This window comes from Castor canadensis, chromosome 10 (genome assembly GCF_047511655.1).
Source record: "Castor canadensis chromosome 10, mCasCan1.hap1v2, whole genome shotgun sequence".
Taxonomy (NCBI): Eukaryota; Metazoa; Chordata; class Mammalia; order Rodentia; family Castoridae; genus Castor; species Castor canadensis.
The window spans coordinates 74,584,589-74,605,436 of NC_133395.1; the positions used below are offsets into that span (position 1 = coordinate 74,584,589).

The window sequence follows — 20,848 nt, forward strand, 5'->3', positions numbered from 1 at the left end:
TTGAATGAGGTCTCACAGACTTTTTGCCCAGGATGACCCAGGACCATGAATGACCCTCTTGATCTCAGCCTCCCATGAAGCTGGGATGACAAGCGTGCACAGTGAATTCTGCTGTTGGTTAAGATGGGGTCTTTGTGAATTTTTTTTGCCTAGACTGGCCTCAAACTGTGATCCTTCAGATCTCAGCCTCCTAAGTAACTATGATTACAGACATGAGGCACAGTGTCTAGCTAAAATATAATACTCTGAAAGTTTCTTTAAAACTGTACTAAATGCTCACCTCTCAGAGAGTGTCACTGTTTCAGTAGTGTCAATATGCATTACTTTCTGCAGCCAAAATATAAAATATATTTTTGCTCTATTTCATATACATCAGAACCCAGGCAAATTCAGTTACAAAGATGTTTCACAGTTAGGCAAAAAAAAAAAAAAATATATATATATATATATATACATATATATATATATGTATATATATATATATATATATTTAAAGTATTTTAAGTTTTGGAACTTGGTCTTTTTATAAATTCATCCACAAGAGTATGAAAAATGAATTCACTGTATATTTTCCCTTGCCGGGTTGGTTTCTTGTCTTTTTCCAGGGCGGCGATCAATGCTAATGAAGCAGGAATGTGTGCCCAGAAGAAACACTATAGCCCACTCTTGGTTTTTCAAAGATAAAGACAGTTTCTGATCTATGGGGTTTTTTTTTTTGTCTTCATTGACATATGACCTTTATTACTTCAAGTGGTTCTATCACAGAGATAGGAAAAAGAACATAACAGCCCTGCCTGTGTATTCTGCTTGACTGCTGCAGTACTGTTCGTGTACAGGTGGCTGGCTGAATTCCTGCCTGATGCGTTCTGTAGATGGCGTGTGGGTTTCAGTTCTTTGCTGTCCTCCATGCTACTGAAAATGAAAAACCTAAGAAAGCAGGCTTTGGCCAAGTCCAACTGACCTTGAGCATAGCAGGGCATTGACACAAATATCAAAGACAATTTATCAAGTGTTGGGTTTGTGATATATCCAAGGAGGTGATGGCAGCAGCCCTGTGTGCTACAGCAGAAAGAGTGTGGGAATTCAGGAAGCAGAGATCCCAAGTCCTGCCTCCCCTCCTCAGCGGGCCACAGGGGCTTGAGCCAGTTGTGTATCTTCCTACTCACCCTTCTCTACAATAGCAAGTGATTAACAATAACTATCACATCACAAGGAACTGTCAACATGAAATTAGATGGAGAATATATGAAAAACACACCAGAATGTATAAAAAAAAGATTAGCCATAAGAAGTCATTATTATGGCATTGGCATTGTCACTGATAGGATTACTGGATCAGTTTTTGGGACAGATGGTAGTTAAAACTAGTGTTTTTGGCAGTACTGGCACTTGAACTCAAGACTTGGTGCTTGCTAGGCAGGCACTCTACCATTTAAAGCCACACCACCAGTCTTTTTTGCTCTGGTTATTTTGGAGATAGGGTCTCATTTTTTTCCCAAGTCAGCCTGGACTCTGATCCTCCTATTTTAATCTTCCTACCACTGCTGGGATGACAGGCACACCACTGTACTCAGCTTTTTTCTTTTCTTTTAATTTTATTGCTTTTAAATTTACTTGTATGTATATACATTATTTGGGCCACCTTTCCCCCTCCACTCCCCCACCCCCACTTCTGGGAGCACTGAGATGGTGTCTTGCAAACTTTTTGCCTGGGCTGGCCTGGAACCATAGTTCCCCTGATCTCAGTCCCAACACAGTATAGAATGACAGAGTCATGACACCATGCCCAGCTATTGGTTGAGATGAAGTCTCACAAACTCCCTGCCCTGGCTGGCCTCAAACTGTGATCCTCCCAATCTCAGCTTTCCAAGTAGCTAGGATTATAGCATGATCCACCAGCACCCAGATAGACTAGACTTCTACAAGGAGCGGGGAAAGCCCAGTGGCCTGGCAGTTTTGCTTCCATCCAGCAAAATGGAGACCAAAGTCCCTAAAATGCTGCTGTCTTAGACTGTCTTTTCAAACAAACACATCCAAGTTGGCCATAAAAACCCCACTGCGAAAGAGTCATAATAGCTACCGTTATCTCATGCTTCAATGACCCCAGGCCCAAACTAATAGCAGCAAATTAGTGCATCTGGCTTTGGGATATTTATCTTTAATACTCTGAACATGCTTTTAAGATTTTGTAATTTTTAAAAACCTTTGATTCAAAATCCAGGTACAAAGCATTTCACACATATCTGAAAAGATTATTTCAATCTTACGTAAAGTAAGAAATCAGAAAAGTTCATACATTAATATGAACAAACTTTCATTTCTGTAGACTATGAGATGGTCCCGAATTTTACTGCTTCACTATCATCTGAAAAATGTATTTCAAAGGAAAATATCTCCCTACCTCCCACCAGCACTCATAACATCAGACTGCAAAAATAGTCACTACTCTGAAGGAGCTTCAAGATCAATTAATTCAAGCTAAATACTTCTTGCTGCAAAATAAAATGAAAGCAGTCTAGTTCATTTCCCTGTCACCCTTTTTAAAAGACAGTAATCAAAATCGTCCCACAAAGCCCTTCCAGACCATGAAAAAAAAACAAAAAGATGATAAATTTAGGCTAACTTAAGACAAATGAACATTTTAATTGCTATGTTGACTCTGAATAGTATTTTCAGACTCCTTGTATAATGAATGCATATATTAATTTAGTCAGATTTAGTAGGATTTGTAATTTGACATGACAATTTCAGGCAAATATGAAGGTTTATGATTAATGTACTTTGAAGAGACTGCTGATTATAAGTAGATTTTAATCACTGTTAATGTCTTATACAATACTATAATCCCCAATTATAACATTCTTTTATTTGGAAAATATCTTCCCCTTTAATATGTAATTTATATGCATCATATTATCACCTAAAATATATAAATGAACTTCCCCCATCGCTCTAATCCCATGAAAATGACAGATGGTTTAGAAATCTCTCCTACATAAATATCACACCCTTGATAAAACTGACAGTCTTTTCATGGAAAAAAATTAAAATATATGCTAAAATTAGAAAATGCAAAAGACTGCCTAATTTTCAATATCAGAAAAGTGTTGCTTGAAGTGAGGTATAAAAGGGAAAAATGTCCATTTATATTTAGGATGAGTTTTTTTTTTAACATTATTACCATAACTATCAAAATTCTGTAATGACACCAAAATAAACCAAAACAACATTCTTTGGCAGACTGGGGTTTCCTGAAGAAGGGCTACTGTTTCTGAGGTGACTTTTTCCTTTTTCCTAATATACCTACTTATGAGCAAATATATACCTTTACTAAAAAAGAACCAATGTATATATTTGAAATAAATATAAAAAGAAGGAATAGTTTTCAAGTAAATATTCTCTTATATCCTATCTAATATTTTCCATACAGTCCAGAGATAGAGCCTGGACACAATGGTACACTGTTTCACAGAATGAACTGTTTGTCACGTATTAGCCACAAGATGCCACAGCTGACCTTTTCCATTTCCAATTTATGATGCTGCTCTAAAGAGTATTTAGAAAGGCTTGGCAACTCTTGTTTCAATACAATATTGTCCTTTCTAATTGATCTCAGTGACTGAAGTGGTCCACTGAGGAATACTGATTAAATAACCACTTTCACTGTCCCCTTTCCTGAATTTATACTTGGTTTGTATTTTATTTCAAAGGCTGTTGGATTTTAAAAGTTCAATAAAAATGATAACCCCAAACATACTTCTGTCACCATGAAATTTCTTGCATGTTTTTACTGCCACAAATATATCCTCCTTCTTCACTGGTTTTCCCTAAAAAAACAAGAAAATATGCATTTATGAGTCAGTATTATCTAATTACATGCCCATGTTAGATCTTACATGCTGCACAGTTCAAATTCACCAAATCTACTGGGGGAGAGGGGAGGAACTTTAGTTCGGCTGACAGCACAGTCTCCAGAGCTGGCCAGCCCCGCTGATAACAAAAAAATCCCTCAAGCTCTCTGAATGCCCATCTGCTCATTTAGAAAATGGGAATAATAACCACCATGCAGTTTCTATTAGTGCTCCAATTTATTAAGGACATAGTAGGTGACCAATAAATAGCAGTTGGCTCGTCTTTCCTTGTCCCAGCTGTTGAAGATTATGACAAAGAGAGAGAAGTACGGGAACAATTTAGTACAAAAATAAGAGATGACTTTTCTGGGCCTGGTCTTATTTTGATGTTGAAAGTTATTTTTATGACACCTTTACTGGCTACCCAAATCTAGGCCAAGGATGTCCTGTCCTCTGCCAAAGGTAGGCTTACTTTAAACCCTGGGGAAGGAGGATCACATAGATGAAGGCAACCCAGAAGGATTCATGGACAAAGCACACCCAAGGATTTAGACTGCTTCATGGAGAAGATTGTTTTCTTTACTACCTGTCTTAGACCTGTAACAGCATTCAGTCAGGACTCCTCCATCATGGGGCTGATTTGCATCAACACCTAACCCCAGCTCTGTCATGTCACTCAAGGTACTAAGAGGAGCACTACAGAGCAAGCAGACACTGCAAACACTATAGGTTCCCTCAATTGTCACACTGTGGGGTCTGTGTGTGTCAGAGAGAAAGAGAGCAAGACAGAGAGAGAGAAGTTATCTTTTAAGATAGCACACACAGCCTTCTATGTGACTGACCTGAGAACAACACACACCATTTGAGGTTGTTGAACCCTTATGAGAAAAGAATTGTTAACAACTCAGTGAGTTTCAGGGTCTTCAGGTTTTTCCTGGGAACTGAGCCACAGTTCTGCTCTAACAAGGAAATTCCTTCTGAAAGTTCTAGATAGTCTCAGTTAAGATCAAAAGCCAGGTTACCTGCTGAGAGTAAAGGGGTGGGTTTGTGGAGAAAATGTTTGAAATTGCCTTTCTAGGAAATGGAATAAAAGTTCCAATCAACATGTGTTATGTCATCAACAAAGAAAATGACCACGGGCACACACATGGGCACAACCCTCACTGCCTTCCCTAGCTTGGCTGCTCCTTTGGGAGTTGACCTTGACTTTCTCTTTCTTTGCATTCTAAATTCTGAAGAAAAACCACACCTAAATGATTATTAATTGCTAAATAATCTTTCTTTAGATTTACAGAACCCAGAATATCTGTGGCCTTCAGATAATATCAGAAAGTTTAATGTCTTCCTTATTCTTTAATTCTGTACATCAGCTAATAAAAAGTAAATTACTGTGATGTTTAATTTGCAGAAAAGTGGTATGTCTGTAACCAGCCCCAGGAGGTCAAGGTTGATTGTGATGTTCTGGGCCAGAGAGAAAAACAAGAGACAGGTGCCTTAGATGACAACCTCTCCTCCCTGCCCCATGCACACAGACTTCCTGCCTACTACCTCACCTACACCTCCTTTCCCTCCCTTTAAAAGCCCTTTTGCATACCTGAGTTCCCTAAGATGCTTCTCTAGGGATACGTAGCTCCCCCATCTTCCAGGGTGCCAGCCCTCAAATAAACCTGATTTTCTTCCCATTAACACTCACCTCCCTAGACTTGGCTTTTGAGTAGTGAGCAGATGGATTTGGGTCTCATAAGGAAGACAGGGTAACAACAGAGCCCACCTATAGGACTACTATTACTAGACATGTGATACATGGCTCTGGCCTGACTTGGGGCAAAGGTTGATTTATTTTTTTTTGGAATGTAAAGTACAAGAACAACATTGTGCACAGCATGTAAACCTTCCTGTGATCTGTGAGGAAGGTTTTCTTCTATTACTCACACACAGTGGTAGAAAAGAATGGAATGTGGTCGCACAGTGGGAGTCCACACCTTCCGCACAGAACTCAGGCATGGGGGTAAGAGAAGGTCCTCCGCCTTTGTCCCAGATATACAGAGCAATCTGTTGCAAGACAGGAGACACCAGTGAGGAAGGAACTCAGTCAACACCACAAGTATAAAAAAGTACAAAATATCCCAAGGGGAAACAGAACCCACCTTCTGGGAAGTGATAGATTGGGCCATATTAATTTGTCAACATTCAACAGGACTTTTAAAATTAAAAAAATGGTAATGCCATGTAGATCGATCTGATCTTTTATAAGCAATAATCAACTAACCACGAGTCAATATTCTGACCTCCAAAAAATTCCAAAGTCAACAATAAGCAATTTTAGGGAATAACACATTCTAAAATATCACAGACACAAATGTGAGAAAAAAAAAATAGCACTACAGCTCTGGTTTCCTGCAGTCCAATAATTATATGTCCTGAGCAGCCAACTTGCTGAAAACATCTGCAAATATTGGATAAAATGTCTTTAAAGTCAATTTAAACATACCGGTAAATTGACCCAAAAGCGTAGAACCTGTGAGGACAAAAATGTGTGAGAACCTGGAGGAAAAGGCAGCAAGGGTGGCTCTGCCCAGTAGGGGTCTGCTGGTAGTTTTGGAATTGCTGAGTTCATGATGAAGGGTGAAGCCTAGGATGCCCCAATGTGGGGTAACATTGGCCACATAAAGCTGAGCCTTGGGAGCTAGATGGAGGGGAAAAATGATATCCAAATCTCTTCTGAGATTCCATACCTAAAAGCTAGGCCTCTTTGAATTGTGCCACCTATGAGGTCTGACAACATGTCAAATGGAGTAATTTAAAATAGCCCCAAGTCAGTATAACCTGCTAGCCATAAGCAGAAGCTAATGTCAGTCCTTACACTGAACATACAACCATATCGAAGGCCTCAGAGGATTACCAAGACAAAGTTCTGGAAAAAAAAAAAAAAGAGTATCCAAATGTACACAACAAATATTAAGGAAATGAGATGCCAAGTAAGCACCAGAAGACACAACTTAACCAGACCCACAAGATTTTAGATATGAGAATTCTCAAGTACAGATTATACAATTACTATGGTTAGTATATTTTGATAAAGAAGAACCTCATGAGGTGGGCATGGTGGTATACATATAATCCCAGTACTTGGGAGACAGAAGCACAGTGATCACAAGTTTGAAGTTAGCCTGGGCTACGAAGCAAGGTCATGTCTCAAAACAAAAAAATACACCATTAAATACGAGGAAATTTTTTTAAATTATATAAAACAAGATAGCAGTTTTTTAGTTATTAGAAAATAATTAAATAGTATATTGGACATTGCTGAATAAAGCATCAGGAAACTCAAGATTGAAGCCCCTCCCTATCCCCCAAGTATCTAAAAGATAGTACAGCAAGAAAGCAAAATGGAAAATATAAAAGAGAATTTCATACCTCTAGCATTCAACTATTGTTCCAAGAGGAGGTAATAAGGAGAGCAAAGATGAAAAACCAGCTCAAAACACAATGGCTGAGAATTTTCAAAAACTGATTAACAATTCTAACAGAAAGGCCCAATGAATTCTAAGCAGGATTAGTGAGAATGGTCTATACCTAGACATATCCTAGTGAAGCTTCAGAATCTTAGAAGCAGACAGAAAGACAACAGGTTACCTACAAAGGAGCCCCATCTCTCAACAGAAGAGCAGAACAGAAGCCAGAATGCAGTGGGATCACTTCATTGTGATGAGAGAAAATGTCTGATGATCTAGAATTGTAGACAAGATGTAGCTTTGTGTCAAGAACAAAGTTGTAACAAATATTTGTAAAGATAAAAAAAAAAAAGAACTTACAGAATTACCACCTCAGAGATTCTAAAGGATGTACTTCAGGAAGAATAAAAATGACTCCCTTTGGAAGGTGAAAGAAGTAAATGAGAATAGTACCAAAGATGCCATCAAATCCATGGCAAATGTACATAGGTAAGTTTCGGGGGGCAGGAGGAGACAAAAATACTGGACAATAATAGAGTATAAATTGAAAGTAAGATAATCAGAGTGAAATCATTCTAAGGCCCTTCATTTCTCTGGATATTGACTGATTAGCCAGTTAGGTTAAGATTTCGTGTTAAAATATTTTAAATAACCTTAAAAAGTATAGAGATTCAACTTCCAAAATAGTAAGGGAGAGAAAATACTAACAAAAAAAAATCAAAAAGAAGAAAAGAAAGTTTTAAAAAGAAAAACAGAAAATAGTGGAGGTGGGAGAGAAAATACAATGACAGAAATTCAAATATACGAATAATCACAACTAACATAAATGTTAATTTGCTATCTTGTTTAAAGATTAGTAAACCAAAAGGGTCAAGAAGCATGTCTTGTAAAAAAGAAAAAAAAATACACATCTGAAAGATAAGGACATAAAAAAGGTGAAAGAAAAAGATGAAAAATGATTATGATGAAAAAGTAAGCTAGTACAAAAATATGCATGTCAACAAAACAAACATTAAGACAAGAAGCATTATAAAAATGATAAATCACTAAGAAGAAGTAACAATTCTAAACTAGCATGCACCAAAGCAAGAGTACAAAACACAAGAGCTGGCAGTTCCACAAGGAGATACCACCAAATCCATTGTTATTAAGCAAGATTTCCATATTGCTCCCTTAGTAAATGATAAATTAAGCAAACGAAACAAAAATAAAGAAAGAAGAAAGAAAATAAAAATCCAAAAAGCACAATTAATGCCTTCTTTCATCTAACTGATAGAAAGAGAATCTTATATCCCCACATTAGAGTATATCTTTCTCTCCATTATGAAAGCTGAACATGAGTGAGGCTGTAAAGTAAGCCTAAAAATACTTGCAGGGATTGTGATGTAGACTACAGTAACACTATGTTAGAAATCAATAAAACACAGAAGCAACACATACACATGATAGGGAGTCACAATAAAAAATGCATTTTAAGTAGGTCAACTCAACAAAAAGTTTCAAAGGATAGTACATGTCAAAAAATATTCATAGAAACAATGACAGTAGGAGCAACAAACCAGGAGCCACTCAGACACACACTAAGAAGACGAAGAATAAATGAATTGTGACAGAGAATGCAAGAGACCACTGCAGTGAGTGAAAATCAGTTAGTAAGCGCTGCATGTACCAACACAGATCTGCCTCCAGTTACAATAATAGTCATGGAGCGATTCTGTTTTAAAAGTTCGAAAGGATGCAGACTACGTAAGATGTTATTCACAAATACATTCACAAGTCATAAAATATGAAAAAAGAAAGGGAAAGAGAAATCAAGGTGCTTGCAGATTTTTTTACCACTTTTTAAAAATCACATTTTTCATTATGATCAAATGCTGCATTACTGTGTTTTTGTTACTGATTGTCTAACTTATTACTGTAGTCTACATCACAGTGATGTAAAGTATTTGTAGGGTTACTTTATGGCCTCATTCATGTTCAGTTTTCATAAATGGCAAAAAAAGGGTATACATATTCTCTAATTTGAGGCTATAATATTCTTTTATGGCTATTACCAAAAGGGACCACCACTGGGAGAAGTGTGCAGGGAGCTGAAGCACACCTGGTAATATTGTCTAGTGAACCAGAAGGGCCACAGGTAGTTTGTGGTTTTTGATCTTTACAGTACTCACATGCTACAAATACCACCTTGTGAGTACTCAATGTTTATAATAGGTTCTCAGGTGTAGGTATCCCCTCCGGAGTTAACTTTCCACCAAAATATCTAGGAGGACTCTTGTTTTCAATAAGTCATTCATTTTGTTGAGGAATGATTTAAAAGTATATTTCTCCTAAAATAAGTTGTTTCATTATTTAAAGATGCCCAAGAAATAAAAGTCTTACATGTGCCCATTTGCTCCTGGAAATCAGTACTGCTGGACTGACAAATACGTCAAGATTTTACCTGAGTGTCCTAAGATCCAGATTTCAACAGAGAGTAAGCAGCAAATCTGTTTTAGTCAATCAAACACACCCATGAATGAAATGCAAACAGAGGCTGTACTGAATGGTGATTTGGAAACAACTGATGGCAGGACACAGCTGTCACCTGCCTCTGGGATAATTGGTCCTAGAAATCCATTAAATGCCAATGGAACCAGGAATGCTGGGATCCAGCATGGCAAGCCAGAGCTGCCTGCATAGGACCAACAACTGGCCTAATTCTGCTTCAGACAGACTGGTACAGATATACAATAAAGGTATGTCCTAGTCTGTTCAGGCTGCAATAACAAAATACCACAGGCTGGGTGGCTTATAAGTAAAAGAAGGTTATTTCTCACAACTCTGAAGGCTGGAAAGTTCAAAATCAAGGTGTCAGCAGATCTGATGTCCAGTACGAGCCTGCTTCCTGGTTCATGGATGACATCTTCTCACTGTGTCCTCATGTGGTAGGAGCAAGGGGGCCTCCAGGTCTCTTTTGTAAGGGCACTAATCCCATTTTGTTAGGTCTCCACCCTCTAATCACCTCCCAAAGACCACTGCATAAGGAATTAGGTTTCAACATATGAATTGGGGGTGTATGGGGGGACACACAAACATTCAGTCTATAGTAGCATTATATACAACCAAAGCACTGAGTAAAACCAGAGATACTTCTTATGACATTTTGCATGTTTTTTAAAATTCACCTCTGGACCCATTCACCAACCTTAAAACCAAAGATTCAGGAAGCATAATATTCACTCTTTTTCACCACTTCTCTATCTACATAACTAAGATGAGCTTAAAATGTGAGATTACTTCAGTGGGGAGAAGATGGGGAGGATGCTCTATCAAGAAATACAAAATAACTTTTATATCCTCAGTACCGAGGATCAAACCCAGGGCTTTGTACATGCTAGATAAGCTCTCTACCACTGAGCTGCATCCCCAAGAAAAGACACGAATTCTTGATTATTAAGACTTTTAGTCAAACAAACCATGACATACCTCATGTTTTAAATCTATTGTAAAGTCGGATTTCAGGGATTCACTCTTTAACCTCTTGGTAAGCCTAGAAAATAGAGACAATTTGATTTTTTTAACCAAAGATGTGTCAAGAATAATTCACTCCTAAGACTTCCTAATATTTGAAAATATATAAAATATAAATTTTAAGATAAAAGCAAGAGTTTAATTTCCTGGAGGGAAAGGACTGAGAAAATACAATGGTTTTTTCATAAGTACATGAATGCAAGATAGGTTGCAAACACATTACTTCAACATTTGCTCAGTAATATAAAGTACAGTACAATAAATAAAGTGCCTGGCACAGGGGATAACACATAACTGTGATAATCCTCACACTAAATAATGTCGAGATGGGGGAGAAAAAAAGTACGGGTAACAGAGAAAAGTTATTACTTTTAATTATAACCCTGATGCGTTATTAAATTGTGGAGTCTTTTGTGGGAGAAAGTATGTGGTTTTAGGCAAGAATTAACAATTCTCTTTCAAGACCTTTTTCCCCCCTTTTTGCTTAAAAAATCGTCAATAGTTCCAGTACAGAATAAAGCCCCATACTCTTGGCCAGGATTGGGAACCCTGGATCCCCTCACCATCTGGGGCCTCCATACCACTTATTTCCTCAAGCGTGCTCTACCTGGGCCTTCCCTGCTGTACATCTGCCCAATGTGTCCACACCCAACGTTTACTTAGCAACCTTTTCCTCATGATAAACCCAAGGGCACCATCTCTGGGACACTTTTCCAGACTTGCCCACCAAAATGGAAGCCTCCTTTGTTCCACTGAGGGAAAGCATGAGCCTATCATATGCATTAAAGTCTGTCACACACACATCCCTCTCTGTGCTACACTTCCTTTGTATCAACAGCACTGCCCAGAATACTTAGACAAAATGAGCACTAATGAGTTCCTGATTGGATGAGGGCAATATGTTCCTTGATTTCAAGCTGACTGAGGTGGGATTACACATCACTTGCACAAACATTAACCATATCTGTTTATAGAACTACACACTAGACCATCAGCTTCAATTATAAACCTCCTAAAACATGTTTTCACTACAAAGAAATAATAGGGGCTTTTAAAGGAAGAGTAACAAGTTTCAAAAAATTTAATTGAGTTTTCTTTTTTTTTTTTAATTAATTGAGTTTTTAATTACATCTTAGTCTGGTTGAGCCACGAACGATTTCTTCAAAAATTCACTTCTTAGGGGAAATTAGTGGTGGAATGTGCCACAGTGTCACCTGTACTCAAGTCTATGAAAAAGTACAATAAAAATTCCATCATCACTGTGGATGGGAATTAGCTGTGAGAATGGACAAGCTTAGTTCACCACCATGTGACTGCAAACATCTGACACCCAAACATTTTGAACTATTGATTTAACTAGTCTCATACCTTCGGTTAGTTAAAAAAAAAAAATGTGATTGTGCTAATAAAAAATATACACTTCTTAAAGGGCTGGGGATGCAGCTCAGTGGCACAGCACTCGTCAAGCAAGCATATGTGAAGGCCTGGTTTTAATCCCCAGCACTGCAAGAAAAAAAATTAACGGAGCTGGGAATAGAAGAGACGGAGAAGGGCTGGTTAACAGGTACAAAACTACACTTAGATAGGGTGGTTAAGTTCTCCTGTAATAAAGCATAGGAAAGTGACTACAGTTAGCAACAATTTATTGAATATTTCAAAGCAGCTAAAAGAGAGGATTTTGAATGTTTTATCACAGAAAAACAATAAGTGTCTGAGGCAATGGATATGCTAAATTATCCTGATATGATTATTACACATTATATATACATGTATCAAAATATCATACGGTACCCCATAAACATGTATAATTATGTGCCAATCAAATTTTTTTAATTTTGGTTTTAAATTTTTAAAAAATCACTTAGAAGAAACAAAAAGGAGGCAGATACAGGTTATAATTTATGTTTAGTTATAAAGCATTTGTCTTATGGTTGCTCCGAACCCTATTAGTAGCAGCAAAAGAAGCCTCATGTGACAATGTCACAATTCTGTTCAGTATCTGCCCACAGATCTGTCAGCATAAGTGGGTGAGGACTCATAGAAAAATTACATCCTCAGATACATCCTGATATGTGCGGAGAAGAAAAAAATCTCTGACAACTGGAATCTCATACAATTTGAATTCTGTTCAGTTGGAGTCAGTTTTCATAAATAAACTTTATCAAGGTACCTTTGGAATTTAGATTCATGCCACGTGCCTTCAAAATCTGATCAGACTGTAAAGGGTAACTATTCATCTCATTCAGTTTCCAAAGCAAGAATAAATCATACCCAGGCTTACTGTCACAAGCAAGGGACACAGGTGATCAGCACCCATTCCTAATGCACAATAAACACCTTATACACATTCTCCATTTCTTTCACTTTTTTAATTTCCTTCTTATGCAATTCTTTAAAATTTTTCCCTGAGGGACACCTAGGGAAATGTGGAGGAGTCAATACCACTGACAGTATTTCTTTGAGAGAAACAATAATGATTTAGAGCATACAGTGATATTTTAAGTAAATATCACAGTAAATATGTACAGTAACTACATACAGTGATATTTTAGGTGGTTATCTCTTACAGCCCAAGGAGTCTACCACGACCAAGCCATGGTCACCCCAACATCATGAATGTGTTGTTAACTTAGCTTGGCATACCATCTCTAGCCTGTCAACTACCATAAATATGTCCAAGTCCTAACTTAAAGGCAATTAGTTCCCATTTTCCCATGTACCAAGCACGTTTCATTCTCCTATGCAATAAGGAAGATAGCATGGGATTTTTCAAAAGCCAATTTCAGTGACCAACAATGCCAAAACACCAATGAAGACCAGAAATTCTAGTCCATGAGATAAGATATTCAGTTCCTGGCAAATACGACATTTGGTACTCAGCTTTCCTAATTTTTGGAAGCTGTTAAGCTATGCCCCCAACACCATGATTATAATGACACAACCAGCTACACTGGAGATATGCAAAAGATTTGGGGCCCCTTTGATTCAATAATAGGAAAACTTCTAAGATGAGTGTTCTTGTGAGCCACTCCACAAAGTAAGATATGAAAGGAAACCTAGGTAAGGTTTGCTGGTAAACTTCATGCAAAAGATTATCTCTTGGTCCTAATTTCCTCAGCCATAGTTCTCTACTGGGGTGAATGTTTGTGTCTCCCTAAATTCATATGTTGAAATGTAACCCCCAAAGTGATATTATTAGGAGATGGGGCTTTGGGCTTAGGGAGGTGATTAGATCATGGGGCCAAAGCCCTCATGAAGGGGATCAGTATCCTCTTTTAGGAGCTTGTGTGCCCCTTCTCCCATGTGAGGACACAGTGAGAAGGTGTTAGATATTAACTAGAAAGCAGTCCTTGCCAGACACTGAAACTGCTTGAATTTGGACTTCCCAGCCTTCAGAACTCTAAGAAATACACCCTTTCATTTGTAAGTCACCACGTTTATGGTATTTTGTTACAGCAGCCCAAATGAGCTAAGATGTCTACATACCCTACTGCAGTGGTGAGACCCTCAAGTTCTCTCTGTCTCAGCAGAAAATATTATTAAGCCTGATCAGAAAAGGAAAATTGAGACTCATATGGAAGCTGCTCACTTGGCTTTCTCCCTTGGCAATAGATGTGTTCATGGACCTCATGAACACATGGGAAGAGAATCTGTAAACCTGTGGTCTCTAGAGGGACTTCCCACATTACTATGGGAATGCCTAACATAAGAGTCTCCCCTGAACAAGGCTCACACCTGCAGCCCAGGTTCGCAAAGCCCCTGACACTAGTCCCACAGGAGCATGAGATAGTCAGGAGGGAATGTTAGCTATAGCCAAGAGAATCAGCCAGTGGTCTGGGGGCCTCCACACCTTAGAAGCAGTGAGGCCACATATAGTTCAGAGACCCAAGAGGATTTTATAGCAAGTCATACTTTAATGCCAAAAAGTTAAGCAGTAAGAGGCTAAACCATCCTGTAAGAAGAAACGCTGAGCCAAAGATGTGTGCAAGCGATATTACTTCCACCCATTTGGTTTTAAAAAGAAAGTCAATAGGGAAGCAAAAATAAACAGTTATTTCTAACACTTAACTCAATAAAACTGAATAGAATTCAACACCAAGAAGTCTCCAAAGGAGTCTTTGCTGGAGGAAGATCAGGAAACCATGATGGCAAGAAGGAAGACACAACTCTCTGAATGAGTAGGATTTGCCCTCAGGACAAGGCATCAAGGACAATGCAGGGCAGGGTCAAGAAAGGAGGCCTTCTGGCTTCAGATACCTGGTCCTGTCTGTAGGTTCTTCCTAGTTCCTCTGGTTTCCCCTGAGCCCTGGGGGAGAAGTAACAGTTGCATTCACCACACTCCACAGGGCAAGCAGGACTGTGCTTGTGCTGTTCTCGGGGGACTTACATGGACCACAGTGAATAGGACAGAAACAGGCATAGGAGGAGCTTATAACCCCTAGCTTAAAGAAATTACAGCCACACGGGACTTCTCCCATGGAAAAGTCAGCTAAGGTCCTTCTGATCTATGAAGCAAAGCAGACAGAGGGAGGAAGGGCTAGGGAAGCCTCCTCACCTGGGGCTGGGAAACATCCTGAAGGGATAAGGAACAGCACCATGGCCTAGGACTTGCAGCATGGAGCTTCTGTTTTTTGAGTCCAAACTAAAAAAGGTCTAAACACAAGGATGCTGTACTCAACAGGAAAAGTGACCTCTGAGCTCCCGTCTTCAAACTACACCAAGTCAAAGCTGATTTAATTTGAGAGTAAACATGGCCTTGGGCTGCTAAAAGGAAGAATATTTTCCTCTCTCCCCCACTGACAATACAGTCAGGCAAAGTAGCACAGGACGCCAGCGAATGTCGATCTCTTCTTGTCTCCCCTCTCCTTTCTCCCTGGCTTTTCTAAGAACAGGAGGAAGTCACACTTGGTCCAGGCTAGGAGAAGGACATCCTTGCCAAGCAGCCTGGGACTGGGCACAATGCCCAGGGCCTTACCTGGAGACAAATGAATTCACTGTGGCTAGTTTAAGCACAAAGTGCATTTGTTGAGGCATAGAGATGGCTCACAGAACTGCTGGAAAGTCTGAGGGAAGAGACTCTAGGATGAGATTCCAAGGACAACCTTCAGATTTGCATAGAAGCAAGCAGTCAGGGAGCTTTAGACTCTGCAACCTTCAGGGAGCTGCTACACCCAAAATCCACTGCTTCAGCTGCAATCATCCAAAGACCCTTCCTCTGCCACACACTCTCAGACCAAGTGTTTTCCCATGCTTATCTCCTTCCCCCAGCACCCAGTTCCCAGTAAGAATTTTATGAGTTACAGCTACCTGATGGAACCTATGTCACATAAGTGTTGCCTAGTAACAAGGAAGGGCCGAAAACACAGTAGGGATAATGTAGAAGAAAAAGAAAAATTCCTGGACACATATGCCTTAAATGATGAAGAAACAGAACACCTGAACAGACCAATAATGAGTAAGGAGATTAAATCAGTAATAAAAAGTCTTCCATCAAAGAAAAATATAGGACTAGACAGTTTCATCACTAAATTCTACCAAATGTTTAAAGAACTAATACCAATTCTTCTTTAGTAAGTCTAAAACATTGAAGAGGAGGCTATTCCTCCCCCCCAAAATCATTCTATAAGGTCAGCATTACCCTGAGACCAGAACCAGATGAAGACACAACAAAACAAGAAAGCAACAGGCCAGTATCCTTCATGAACACACATGCAAAAATTCTCAAAAAAATACTAGCAAACTGGATCTAACAGCACACCAAAAAGATTATTCACCATGATGACGTGGGATTCATCCAGGAAAGATGCTTCAACATACACAAATGAACAAACATGGTTCAACATACCATCAGAATGCAAGAGAAATATCATATGATCATCTGAACAGATGACACAAAAGCATTTGATAAAATTCAACATCCCTTCATGATTGAAAAAAAACTCTGAATAAATTAGGTATTGAAGGAACACACCTCAACACAACAAAGGCCATATTTAATAAGGCAACAGCTATCAATACTGAGTGGGGAAAAGCTGAAAGCTCTGTATTCACAATAGCCAAGAAACAGAAACAATGTAAATGCCTTTCAACAAATGAATGGACAAAGAAAACATGGTACATTTACACTATGGATTACTATGGAATATTGTTCGGCCATAAAAATTAATGAAATCCTGTCATTTGTAACAACATGGATGGAACTAGAGAAAAATGTTAAATTTAACAAGCAGGCACATGCAGGTTATAAAAAAGTTGATCTCACAGAAGTGGGGATGGGAATAATGGTTACCAGAGGCTGGGGAGACCAAGGGGGAGAAAGGGGAGGGGAAGACTGAACAATGGGCACCAAGTTACAGTTAGATAGCGAGCAGTTCTGGTGTGCTATTGCACAGTAATGTGAATGTATTTTCAAAAAGCTAGAAGAAAGTGTTTTAAATTTTCACCACAAATAAATAATGTTTGAGGAGCCAGACATGTGCAACCTGATTTAAACATCATACAGTGCACAAATGTATTAAAATATCACATAATACCTCATTAAACTGTTTGATGTACTTATGCATCAGTAAAAGAAAACATATGGTTTTTTTTTTTTTTTTTGTATGTGGTGCTGGAGATTGAACCCAGGAGGAAACCACTTTATCACTATACAGCCACACATCCAGCCCTACATCAGAGGTTCTGTGGTGGTGGTGGTGGTGGTGATTGTGGACTCTACACTAGGAAGAAGATATTACACTATACAAAACTGCTTAATGTGAAGCAAGCAATGAAGATGTTTTGGATAGCCAGGAAGGACAAGGTATCTACTACCCTGTTATGTACAGTGAGCTAAAAGTTTTCTAAGACCTCAAATCCCAGACTAGGAAATTTAATGAGAAATGATAGAAACCTTTTCATCTTTGAAGATACACAAGCTACAAATGTTTTATCAACTTTCCATTCTCCAAAGAGCAGAAATACACAAGTAACCTGAACTTTTCAGACTGACAAAGGCCTGTCAACACCATGTTTCTCCTGAATTACAACTTTCCTCACAGCATAAAGCATCCTTACAGCTATGCACCCAAACAGCTAGGCGTAAATGCCCACAGTGCCCTTCCCTACTTGCCTCCCTGCCTGGCCTGTGTTTATGTATGCAACCTAGGTGCATGAGTAGCTCTCAGCTCCAACCCCTGTATGCTACTCATTCATTGTCTCACTGGAGACCAGAGTTATCCCAGCAGCAATCTTGCTTCCATGTACTCAGTTCTTGGGGACCTTTCGTGCTCTCCCCTAGTCTCACAACTTATGACTTGCCTTATTTTGCAGGTGACTAAGAGGACGTATAAAGAGGTGGAGTGATTTGTCTGAGGGGACTAGTAAGTACAGAGCTGAAGCAAGAGCACTCAGGGGTCTGCCTCCTGTGCCTTCTTTCTACTCTCTGGCTGAAAAACTTACTTGAGATTCTGAGATTCTTTAGTAACAGAATTCAGTGAAATAAAAGTGGATCTATACATCAAAAAAAAGGGCTAATAATAAACGCTTACTTGTTTACAAGTGGAATACTAAGGGCCCAGCCAGCAGCAAAATCCGGATATTTAAAAACTGTAGGATTTTCAGAAAACGCATAATGGTGAATTATTGTAGATTCTTCATCATGTAATGCTTTTCCTAAAAACCATTCCTGTTAAAGAAAAACATAAAATGTCATTTTTTAAAAAGCCATTAGTAACAAAGCTACAGCATTAGTTTTAATTAAATGTTATGTGACAAAGTTAGACACATTATGTATTTCTACGGAATATGAACAAAATGTAATTAATACTAGTATGATAATGAATACATCACCATCTTTACATGTAAAAAACAATTCAAGATCATCAGATGAACAAAATGTTAGTTATCAGTATACCATAAATGCTTTAAGACTGATATTTTATAGAATATGCCATACAAAAATGCTATTAAGGCAAAGAAAACAATGTGCCTTTATGCTCCACAGAGGTTTTCCAAGTATATGAAAGATTCCTTCCAGAATCAGTACCTATCTTTTTCCTTTACTTATTCATTCAGTCATTCAACTAAGGTTACTGAGAATCTACTACAACAAGCAAGAGCACAGCTTACACTACAGTGAGGAGGTAGAATTTGAGCAAGTAAGTGTAGTAACTGACCGGGCTACCCTGGAAAGATAAGAAACCTCTTGTGATGTAATGAATGAGATGAAATAATATCAAGGAGCTGACTGCCAAAGACAGTTAATGCAAATTCCCTGAAGTATGAAAAAACTTCACACATTCATGAAAAAAAGAAGTCTAGTATAGCTAGTACATGCTGGGTATGCTAAGAAAGACAGGTAGGAGGCAGACCAGGGTGGGTTTCATGTGTCAGAGGGGAGGAATATAGACTTTATTCTAAGTACAATGAAAGACTTTCACTTCTAGCCATAACAGAATAGCCTAGATCAGACCTGTGCTGAAAACAGGTATAAATGTTAGAGAAATATATAGAGCAAATGATCTGAGGCATCAGAAAATAACGAAAGTGGATAGGACAAGAAGAGCTAAGATTAGTCTAGAGTTGGAAAGCCCATTCACAGGAGTCCCTGATTGGCTGCCTCTGTCCCTGGGAATTTCCTGGTTCCTGAGCTAGGAACAGCATGCACCAGAAAGTAGCAGCGGAGAATTGCCACAGTCTCACTGGACTGTGCAGACAGAGTTTGGAGCTGGAGACTGCCAAGGACATTTAAGGGAATACAAGAGAAGTGAGCCCAAGACTCTGCATACAGGGTCAACTACTTCAGCTACACAACACCAAGGGGTTGGGAGAGAACCAAGCAGAAAGCAGCAGTAGAGAAGCTAAAAAGCTGTGCAAAGCCTTCAGTAGTCTTGCAGTGCTGGAGGATTGAAGGGGGACCTAGATAGGAGTTCAGAGTGGATGAAAGGGCTCTGAGAGTAAGAGAAGTCTATAAACAGACCTACCCAAACAAGGTCTACAATACAGAAGAATATCATAACCTCCTATAGAAAGCTGCTATCATCTCATCCACAGCTTCTTAATTTTTCACTTAAAATATCCAACATTTAGTCAAAAGTTACAAGGCAGAGCAAGAAATAAGACCAGAATAAAAGCAAGAAAATGTAAAAAACAGAAAGAGAGGCACAGATAAATTAGATTTTGCAGTTATCAAACAAAACTTGTAAATAACGATGATTATATGTTAAATGATGAAAACATGGAGAACTGTATCAAAGAACTCAAGTTATTAACAAGAGTCAACTGGAAATAGTAAAACTGAACAATGCAAGAAGTGAAGTTAGGAATTCAAAAGGATATTAAACACAATGGAAGAGATTACTGATCTGGAAGGCAAGTCAGTAAAACAAAAATATCCAGACTGATGTGCAAAAATGAAAATAAAAACAGAGAATACAGAAAATCATGTAAGGCTATATGAAACACAGCCAAAAGGTCCAAAATGTATGAAATTGAAAACCAATTATAGGAGGAGAGAGGGAATGGAACTGAAACCATAGTTGCAGAAAAATAGGCTTACTATTTTCCAAAACTAGGCAAAATCATCAAGCCACAGATTTTAAAAAGCCTATAAATTCTAATCACACAAAGAAAAGCAAACCATACATAGACATACAATGATAAAACTGTTGAAAACCAAAGATAGAGAAAAATTTTAAAGCCTCTCTGGTGGGGGTGGGGGGTTAGGGCAGGAGGTGAGCATACACATTTCTTTCAAAGGAATGAAAACAAGGTACAGAGTTGATTTCTCAGCAGAAATAATGGAAGGTGAACACAATGGTACATCATCTAACTGTGATGGAAGAAAACTACTGCCAACATATAATGCTGTACCCAGTGAAAAATCTTCAGTGGAATGGGAAACCACTGGAAGTCTTTGAGTAGGTGAGCAGTAAGATATGAATTATAGAGAAGCTGGATTATTAGGATGGCAAGAACAGAAACCAGGAGAAGAGTTAGGAGGCTCTATTAATGGTCAAAGCCAGAAAGCATGGTAGCCTGGACCTGAAT

General features: G+C 38.6%; 1 protein-coding gene across 3 annotated transcripts in view; it reads right to left on the reverse strand.

Annotated features, from left to right (window-relative positions):
- B3glct (beta 3-glucosyltransferase) overlaps window positions 1–20,848 on the reverse strand; it is a 119,639-nt gene that overhangs the window by 36,242 nt on the left and 62,549 nt on the right. For all 3 annotated transcript variants that reach the window (XM_074043600.1, XM_074043599.1, XM_074043601.1), the window contains exons 7-10: window positions 18,349–18,485; window positions 10,775–10,838; window positions 5,784–5,903; window positions 3,758–3,827 (exon numbers count right to left, since the gene is read on the reverse strand). In XM_074043600.1, the coding sequence (XP_073899701.1) occupies window positions 3,758–3,827; window positions 5,784–5,903; window positions 10,775–10,838; window positions 18,349–18,485 (391 nt within the window). The remainder of the gene's footprint in view (window positions 1–3,757; window positions 3,828–5,783; window positions 5,904–10,774; window positions 10,839–18,348; window positions 18,486–20,848) is intronic.